At 50.7% G+C, this 9,833-nt stretch overlaps 1 protein-coding gene across 11 annotated transcripts in view; it reads right to left on the bottom strand.

Moving 5' to 3' along the window:
- Positions 1 to 9,595, bottom strand: part of IGSF23 (immunoglobulin superfamily member 23) — a 19,623-nt gene extending 10,028 nt beyond the window's left edge. For 4 of the 11 annotated variants that reach the window (XM_017502410.2, XM_017502411.2, XM_037729211.1 and 1 more), the window contains exons 1-4: positions 9,441 to 9,595; positions 5,163 to 5,504; positions 2,951 to 3,220; positions 379 to 529 (exon numbers count right to left, since the gene is read on the bottom strand). In XM_017502410.2, the coding sequence (XP_017357899.2) occupies positions 379 to 529; positions 2,951 to 3,220; positions 5,163 to 5,504; positions 9,441 to 9,504 (827 nt within the window). In that variant the 5' untranslated portion in view covers positions 9,505 to 9,595. The remainder of the gene's footprint in view (positions 1 to 378; positions 530 to 2,950; positions 3,221 to 5,162; positions 5,505 to 9,440) is intronic. The other 7 variants (XM_017502408.2, XM_037729209.1, XM_017502409.2 and 4 more) reach the window with 2 other exon arrangements.
- Positions 9,596 to 9,833: the final 238 nt, after the last annotated feature.

Here is a 9,833-nt window from a genome sequence, read left to right as displayed (position 1 = left end):
AAAAAAAAAAAAAGAAGAAGAAGAAGAAATATTCACTCACAGCAACCCAGAGTCAGGTGCCATTATTATCCTCACCATTTTGCGGATGGGCAAACTGAGGCACAGAGAAGGGAAGTGGCTTGCCCACAGCCTCCCTGGTAGTAAGTTACGGAGCTGGGACTTGAACCCAGGCAGCCCAGCTCTAGTGTCCTCTTCTATCTCATTGTTGCTGTGATCCCATTTTGGAAACCAATGAGTCAGACGGGCTCCTCAGGGGTCCCTGTCACCCTCCTTGACGGGGCTGTTGGTTTCATCTCTGTTTCCTTGTTGGGCCAGCTCAGTGCCTCATAGGGGCTGAGTGGATGTTGCCCAGTGCAGGGGGGTGAGGGATAGAAGTACCTTAGGCTCCGGATGATGGTGAAACACAAGCCTCCAATCAGCACCCCAGCTCCCGAGATTCCAGCCACGATGAGCGAAATGGCAGCGCCTCCGGACAGGGACAGAGTGGGGTCTGGCTCCATGGGCTCTGCTTCTGTTGGCTGTATGATGGCTTCAGTGGACCAAGGAGGAGTGAGATTGGAGGAGCCATCTGCCCACCCTCCCTGCTCTCCCCTCCCTCCCGCCATTCCCCCTCCCAAGTGTCTCTTCAATCCATCCTTCTCTTCCATCCTCCAGCTCTCCAGCCCCCTCTCCTCCCTGCTCTCTTGCCCCAGTCCAGCGCCCACCCACCTTCCTTCCACCTGGAAGCCAGGAGGATCTTTCTAAAGCTCACACCTGACCCTGTTCCTCCCCTGCTCAGAACCCTGCTTTGGCTCCCCAGCACCCTGGAGCAGAAGTCAGTTCCTCATATCAGCCTTCAGGGCCCTGCCACCTGGCCAGCCTCATCTCTCTCATTGCCCTGACTTTACAGCCCTGCCACCCTGGACTCCACTCAATTTCCCAAGCTCACTCTTTTCTTTCTCTCTTGCCTCCAGGCCTGTCCATGCTGCACTCTCTCTCTGGAATGCATTTATGCCATTTCTCTCCCTTGGATTGCAGAATTCCTTTTTTTTTGGAGACAAGCGTCTCACTCTGTTGCCCAGGCTGGAGTAGAGTGGCACAATCTTGGCTAATTGCGACTTCTACCTCCTGGATTCCAGTAATTCTTGTGTCTCAGCCACCCCGGTAGCTGGGATTACAGGTGTATGACACCATGTCCAGCTAATTTTTGTATTTTTAATAAAGATGGGGTTTCACCATGTTGGCCAGGCTGGTCTCGAACTCCTAGCCTCAAGTGATCCACCTGCTTCGACCTCCAAATGGCCTGCGCTAATTTTTTGTGTTTTTAGTAGAGACGGGGTTTATCCATGTTGGTCAGGCTGGTCTCGAACTCCTGATCTCAGGTGATCCGCCTGCCTCAGCCTCCCAAAGTGCTGAGATTACAGGCGTGAGCCACCACACCCGGCCTGTGTTTCTTCCAACAACGCTGCAGAGGTATATAGGATTACCCCTATTATACACACAAGGAAACTGGGGCTCAGAGAGAAGTCACTTGCCCTAAGTCACCCAGCCAGGAAGGCATGGGAACAGAGACTGAACTAAGTATTGACTGGGTCCCAAACCACTTCTCTGATCCCAACAACCTGCTGTCAGTTTGACTGCCACTCAGGTCTCCATATACCTACTGCATATGGTAATAGTTACAATTAATAACGACAATGCTAATTGCAACAGTGATATTGGCTCACGGTTACTGAGCACCCATTAGTGTTCAGTAGAGCTAAGCATTATTATTTCAAGCTATTCACCTGCTTACCTCATTGAATACTCACAACTACACTCCGGGGTAGGCACTATTATCTTCCCAGTGTTATGGATGAGGAAACTGAGGCACAGAGAAGTCAAGATACTGGCTCAGAGTCACACGGCCAGGGATTCAAATTCCAAAGCCATTGCTTTGAACCACTCCTTAGATGATGATGATTTTTTTTTTTTTTTTTTTTTGGAGACAGAGTCTTCCTCCGTCACTCAGGCTGGAGTGCAGTGGTGCGATCACAGCTCACTGCAGCCTTAAACTCCTGGGCTCAACTGATCCTCCCATCACAGCCTCCCAAATAGCTGGGACTACAGGTGGTGCCACCATGCCTAATTAATTTTTTAGTTTTTTTTGTAGAGACAGAGTCTCACTATGTTGTCCACGTTGGTCTCTAACTTCTGGGCTTGAGTGATCCTCCCACCTCAGCCTCCCCAAAGTGCTGGGGTTACAGGTGTGAGCCACTGTGCCTGGCCCACTTCTTAGACTATGATCTGCATTTTTTGAAGGTATGTGCTGAGACTCAGCGAGGTGAAGAGGCTTCCCATGTTCATGTAGCCAGCAAATGGTTGGAGCCAAGGACCCAGGTAGCCTGGTCCAGATCCTGAGCTGGGCTTTCATTGTAGTTAACCTCTTTGAACTTGTCATCTGAAAATGGCCTAATTGGCTGGGCATGGTGGCTCACTTCTGTAATCCCAGCAATTTGGGAGGCCAAGGTGGGCGGATCACTCAAGCCCAGGAGTTCAAGACCAGCCTGGCCAACACAGTGAAAACCCGTCTCTCCTAAAAATACAAAACTAGCCCAGGTGTGGAGGCACACGCCTGTAATCCCAGCTACTCAGGAGGCTGAGGCATGAGAATCACTTAAACCTGAGAGGCAAGGGTTGCAGGTGAGTTGAGATTGTGCCACTGCACTCCAGCCTGGGTGATGGAGCAGGACTCTGTCTCAAGAGAAAGAAGAAGAAGAAGGAGGAAGAGGATAAGGAAAACGAAGAGGAGAAGAAGGAGGAAGAAAGTGGCCTAATAATCCATAGCTTACCAGGTGGATGAAACATTAGAATGACATTTGCCTATAAAGGGTCTCACAGGGACCGCTCATAGAAGGTGGCTAAATGGAATCAGCAAGGCTGCCCCAGGCTGGAGAGGGTGCAGGGCTCTTGGGTAGGGTGGGGGACTCACTTGGCAGTGAGATGGTCACAGGCGCAGAGACCAGCTGTTCCTTGCTGTTTGTGGCTGTGCACATATAGGTGCCCAACTGCTCCGTGGACAACCGCCGGATGAACAGCCTCTCTCCTATTCCGCAGGGCACCCCATTGTGGGTCCAGCTCACCACAGGCTCAGGGTTCATTATCACCATCCACTGCAGGATCACAGAATAGTTGAGCTCAGTCTGGATGACGCCCTCAAAAGCGGCTGGGAATGTCTTCAGTTGCGCTGGTGGGAAGCTGTCTGTGCAAACAGGGAACAAGGCCACAAGAGTGGAGACCACTCAGAAAAGCTGGGTATGCCTTCTGCCCACCATGTTCATTCTTTCATGTGTTCATTCATTCATTCGTCCAAGAATGTGTTTGAAGAGCCCAGTCTGTGTCCAGTGTCCCCAGTCTAACCCCTTCCCCTTCCCACTTCAGTGGCCAGCACATGCATCCTGTTGCCTGAGGGTCTTCAATGGCGGCCAAAGCCTACTCTGCCCATGGAGGCAGCAGGCTGGAAGTGCTGGGGAATGAGCACACCTGGGAGCAGCCTTCCACAATGCTGGGCACAGGTTGGTGTATAAATACCCCAGATCCCTCGCTGCCACGTGGGATAACTCTGCAGAGTCGTTCCACACCAGGGCCCTGACTTCCCCAGTGGGACTGTGCTCTAGCTGCCCACAGTAAGCAGGTTGGGAACACAGCTCTTATTATTTCCCGCCTTCTCTGCCTAACTTCCTCATTCTCCAGTTCCTTGCACCTCCCAAACAGACTATCTGACCTTAAATCCTCGGCTCTGGATCTGGGTGAACCAAATCTAGGACTCCGAGGCTCTAGGGCTCAGGGGCTCAGCAGCGATGAAACAGACACAGTCACTACCCTCATGAAACTTATGATTGAGTGACGAGAGAGTCAATAAACAGACCAATAAATACATATGGTGGTGGTAAGTGCTGTGAGGAAAACTGCAGAGAGATGAGGGGTTGGACTGCGGGGGGGGTAAGCCCATTTCAGGTAAAGCAGATCAAGGAGGGCCTCTTTGAGGAGCTAATGTTTGAGCAGAGTCCTGAAGAAGCAGAGGAAGGAACCATGTGGATTCCTAAGGAAAATACCCCTCCTGGGTTCAAGTGATTCTCCTGCCTCTGCCTCCTTATAGCTGGGATTACAGGCACCCACCACCACGCCCGACTAATTTTTGTATTTTTAGTAGAGATGGGGTTTCACCATGTTGGCCAGGCTGGTCTTGAACTCCTGACCTCAGGTGATCCACCCGCCTTGGCCTCCCAAAGTGCTGGGATTACAGGTGTGAGCCACTGCACTTGACCATGGATTGGGCCCTTGCTATGAGCCAAGTACACATGGGTAAAGGTGTTTGGGCCACAGGGGCGGAGCTCTCATGGCTTGGTGCTGTCCTGATGGTAGTGAGTTCTCGTGATATCTGATAGCTGTAAAATGTGGCAATTCCCCCGATTCTCTCTTGCTCCTGTTCTCACCACGAGAGACACCTGCTCCTCCTTTGCCTTCCACTATGAGTAGAAGCTCCCTGGGGACTCCCTGGAAGCTAGGCAGATGCTGGCACCATGCTTCTACCTGTGAAACCATGAGCCAAATAAACCTCTTTAAAAAAATAAAATAAATGACCCTGTCTTAGGTATGTCTTTATAGCAATGCAAGAACAACCTAACACAATGTCAATGACAAAAAATAGCTACAACACATTATAACTCCTCTCCTTAAGAGGTGGGACCTATTTTCCTCCTGTTGAAGCTGGGCTGGCCATGTGACTTGCTTTGGTCAATAGAAGGTGGCGGAAGTGATGGCAGTCAGTTTCCAGCCTGGGCCTGAAGGAGTTTTGCAGCCTCACCTCTTGTTCCTCTTTCATTGCTGAGTGAACAAGCCCGGGATAGCCAGCTGGAGGACGGGAGGCTCTATGGCCCACTCACCCCCATCACTCCAGCCACCAGCCAGGCCATCGCCAGGCACATGATGGAGGCCATTCTGGACCAGCCAACACCCAGACACCCCAACAGCTGACCACAAGAACTATCCAGCTAGATAAGTGATTGATATTTTAAGTTTTGGGGTGGTTTGTTGGGGAGCAATTGATAACTAGCACAGAATGTGCCCTGGTGGGCTCTTCTGGGGTCCAGTGGGTCTGCTTTCTGAGAAGTCAGTCCCTCCCATGTTGGGGCTCCACTCACTCTTGACATGGATCTGCTCTGTTGCACTCCTGCGCCCCCTGCTGGTTTTCAGCACGACGGTGTAGCTGCCCGAGTCCTGAGCCGTCACGTTTCGAATGACCAGGCTGCCTTGGGCGCCCAGCATCTCCCGGCCAGTGTGGGCAGGTCCTGGGAGGCCCTCCGGGGAGAATATCATGGCTGCTGGCTGGGCGTCATGCCCTCGGAACCAAGACGTGGTGAGAATGCCATCGAGTCTTCTGGGGACAGAAAGGTGGGCACTGGCTCCTTCGGTCCAGGTGTTCAGCTGTGTTGAGAAGGGCAGCTCCGAGAAGGCAGAGCAGGTGCAGGATGTGAGCAGGATGCCTTGGAGGAGCAGGGAAGGAGGAGACAAGGGGGGCAAGTGAGAACAAAGGCGAAATGCTGTCTGTGCCAGTGACCATTCCCAAGCCGCTTAGAGTGAGTGTGGGGCATCGAGAGCTGACGATGACAGTGACAATAATGATAAAAGTAGAGGAGAACACTCACAGAGAACACTCACTAGCACCCACCACAAGCCTGACTCTGTTCTAAGTTTCCAGCCTGGTTGTGTATCACCTCACTGGTTCCTCTCCTTGACCCTATGGAGCACACAGTTGTATTAAACTGGATGTTGCAAAAAGTGGTTTTCTACCTTCTCTGCTCCACTCTGCTGCCTGAAAGGCTGACTTCTCTGAGCTGTGTTGCTGGGGTCCCCTTACCTTTTGCCGCGGGTTAGTTTCTGTCGGCGGTGCACTGGCAGAAGAGAGGGCAGCCGGGGAGTGAGCTTGAAGGGAGTAGTCCCACAGTTGGCTGGGTCCTTCTGTTCCAGCCCACAGCTCCTGCTGAGTGGCCCTCTCCATACACTACTGATGTCTTCCGGTTCTGGGATCTGCTTTTCTCCTTATAGCTTCCAGCCTGAGGGAGGTAATAGCTCCCTGCTGTTGCTAGGCCCTGGGTGCTGCATTATCCCATGCTCTTCCCATCCCTCACCTACACCTCTGCTGCAAATTGTCCCTGTCTTAAACTCTCCTTACCACTCCCTTAGAATAGACCAACTGTTTCTTGCCTCAACCCTGATTGATACGACTACGGTACCCCATTTAGATGAGGAAGCAGAGACTAAGAGAATCTGAAACATTTTCCCAGGATGTCATAGGTGGTAAACAGCAGAACCATGATCCACATGCAGGCAGTCAAAATTCTCAGCTACTAAACTATCCTGCCCAACTCCTGCCTTAGTTTCTCTCACATCCTCTCATTCAATTTCCATACTGCTTGGAACTTGGAGTTGAACCCCTGGAGTTTGGTTCCAGATCCCACACAGTTACCCAACCTGCTCTTCTTTCTCTCACTGGAATGGTGTGGTAGGAATACAAGCTCTAGCCATAAAGACTAAAAAAAAATTATGTAAAATGAAAAAAAAACCAACACACCTGAAAGGTTAAAAAAATTCCCATCACTCACAAAGTCAAAAGAACGACAACCAGGAGAAACTCATTCTAACTGACGTCATAGACAAAGAGCTCGTATCACTAATATATAAAGAGCTCCTCGAAATTAATAAGAAAAATATCAGCAACCCAGCAGAAAAATACACACAGCATATGAATAGGCAGTTCATAGAAAAGAAAACTATCTCTCAATGTAGGGAAAATGCTCAATTCTACTCATAGTAAGATAAATGTAAATGAAAACAAGCTGAGATAACCTTTTCAGCAAAGATCCAAAAGCTTGATGATGACTTGTTGTGTTGTGATGCTGAGGGCAACAGAAACGCCTATGCTTTCCTGGTACATAGGATTGCCCTGCGAGGGCAATCTGGTAAAGTCCTTCAAAATTACAAATTCTTGTATCCTTTGACCCTCTAATTAAATGTCAGGGACGCGTTCTATAGATAGACTTTCACAGAACAAAATGACCAGTTCATAGTGTTGTCACACCCTATTTACAATAGCAAAAGATTGGAAATACCCAACTCTTCAACAATAGGGGACTGATGAAATAAATAATGGTTCACTTATTTCATAAATGTAATCACTTATTTTAAAGCTCTCTTAAAAAAGCAATATAATAGATGGTAACTTTTAAGGATCAGAAATATCCATTTACAGAATGCATGTTAAAACATCAGCTTTCTTCTTGGTTAAACGAATGAGATGTGGTGGCTGGAGATACCCACTCCCAGGAGCTCATCACCAGATACAAACACACTGGGCTCTGGAAGCGGGTGTGAGGTCTCAGAAGCAGCTTTGGGTGATCAGCTGACACTGCATGCTGGCTGAGGCTGAGTGCCAGGGACCATGCAAAGCCCTTCCAACTTGGTATCCTGACCAGGATACCTCATTGAGCCCCTCAACAACTCTGAAGTTGGTGCTGGTCTGTTTTACAAGGAAAGAAACTAAGGGAAAGCAAGTTTGAGTCTTAGATTCAGAGTCATAGTGGAGAGCTGGGAGTTGCGGGGATCACTCATTGCCCACCTCCCACCTCGATTGAGTTAATCTCCAAGTCAGCAGCTGGTGTGACCTACCTACTTTCCTTCCTTCCTTCCCTCCCTCCCTCCTTGCTTTCTCCTTCCCTCCTTTCTTTCTTTCCTTCTTTCTCTCTCTCTCTCTCCCTCCCTCCCTCCCTTCCTTCCTCTCTCTGTGTCTCTCTTTCTCAACGGACTCTTGCTCTGTTGCCAGGCTGGAGTACGGTAGTGTGATCTTAGCTCACTGTGGCCCCCACCTCCTGGGTTCCAGTGATTCTCCTGTCTCAGTCTCCCAAGTGGCTGGGACTACAGGCGTGTGCCAACACACTCAGCTAATTTCTGTTTTTTTAGTAGAGACAGGGTTTCACCATGTTGGCCATCATGGTCTCGATCTCTTGACCTCATGATCCGCTTGCCTCGGCCTCCCAAAGTGCTGGGATCACAGGCGGGAGCCACCGCACCTGGCCTTGAAAAACAACTTTCTAAAAGCTGGTTGCTATTTTATCCAGTGGCATAGCCAATTCCCAAAGTGCCCCACCCTCTCTGTCCCCACCCCAGGAAGATCCAGCAGCACACAGCATGCCTTTTTTCCAACTTACAACGACAGCAGCCAGGGAGAAACTTTCCCAACTGCTTTTCTTTCCTTCCTCCCCTCTGCCCTCTGCCCTGAGAGAAGCCTCAGACAACAGCTCTGATGAAATACAGAAGAGGACCATCACGTCCCTTTCCTCCTTCCAGTGTGACACAGGCCTGAGCTGGGGACACAGCAAAGCTTTGAACTGGGTGGACTTTGGGTTTTAAAACTACACAGAACTGAACTTGTAAGACTTGGAACAGGAAGTAATTCAGTCACTGTCTGAGAGACAGGTGTGTGTGGTCTCTGGCAAGTGTTGTCTGGGAAGCCGGCCCACCTGCCTTCAAATCTTCATTCTGCCACTTCCATGTGTGCGACCCGGACAGGGCACATGGCCTCTCTGAACCTCAGTTTCCCCTTCTGTGACATAGGGATCATCCAGCCCTGATCTCAAAGGGTTGTGATAACAGTTAAATGTTACTACATGATAGCACTTAGAATGGGCTGACAGGCTGGGCGCAGTGGCTCACACCTATAATCCTGACACTCGGGGAGGTTGAGGCAGGAGGATCGCTTGAGCCCAGGGTTCAAGACTAGTCTGGGCAACATAGTTAAGACCTCATCTTTACTTAAAGATAAAAAATATATATAACTGGGTTTGGTGGCGCATACCTGTGGTCCCAGCTACACAGGACACTGAGGCAGGAGAATGGCTTGAACCCAGCAAGAGGAAGCTGCAGTAAGCCATTGTCATGCCACTGCACTCTAGCCTGGACAACAGAGCAAGACCTTGTCACAAACAAACAAACACCGCAAGCGGGCTGGCACGCAGACCTGTTCAGTCACGGTGACGTTCTATTACGGCTGATGTTATTATTTTATTATTGTTATTACTTATATTGATTATTACTAGGTTGTGGATTGCTGGGGTGAGACAGGGCACCTGGTGAAAGGGGGCTGGCCTGGTGTCCTGAATTCTGATCCCACCCCTTGCCAGCCCTGAGATCTTGGGTAGGTGACCTGGTCCCCTCTTTGCGCCTCACTTCCCTTCTTCCTAAAAGAAGCCAATAGGATCATCTCTTGCGTCAGGGTGGCCTTCAAGAGTTCCCGTAAGTTGGTAGCCTGAGCTTCTTGGGCCTCAAACTGCCCAGGGTCGAAGCTCTGAGTGGGGCGATTTGGATTTGAACAGACTCTCTCCTCCTTGTCCCTCCCCGTGGTGAAGCCGCTGTCTCCAACGCACCTGTTAAAAGCAGCTTCCTCCAGGCAGGGGTGTGGCCGGAGCTGACGTCCAGAGGACTCCTCATCTCGAATTCTGTCCAGGGACCGTGCAGAGGTCTCTTCCTCACACGTCGGGTCTTTATAGACCTGCGCAGTCGCGTCTGCAGCCTCGGCCCCGCCCTGCAGGACCCCGGCCACAATGACCACGCCCACCCTGGCCACGTCCCCATGTGACTTTTTGAGTTAGCTGGGAAGTCACCTCCAGCTGCACCCTTCTCTAGCACTGGGTCAGTGGTGGCGGTGGGTGGGGACCAGACCGGGACAGGGTTTCTGGGGAGGAGGCCCCGAGGTTTTGCTCTCATTCCTTCACGCTACAACCCCTGCCGGGAGATGGAGGGAGGAGCGGAATCGCCCG

This window comes from Cebus imitator, unplaced genomic scaffold (genome assembly GCF_001604975.1).
Source record: "Cebus imitator isolate Cc_AM_T3 unplaced genomic scaffold, Cebus_imitator-1.0 Scaffold296, whole genome shotgun sequence".
NCBI classification, from domain to species: Eukaryota; Metazoa; Chordata; class Mammalia; order Primates; family Cebidae; genus Cebus; species Cebus imitator.
Note: the sequence above shows the minus strand (reverse complement) of the source record. Positions and strands in the feature narration are given on the sequence as shown.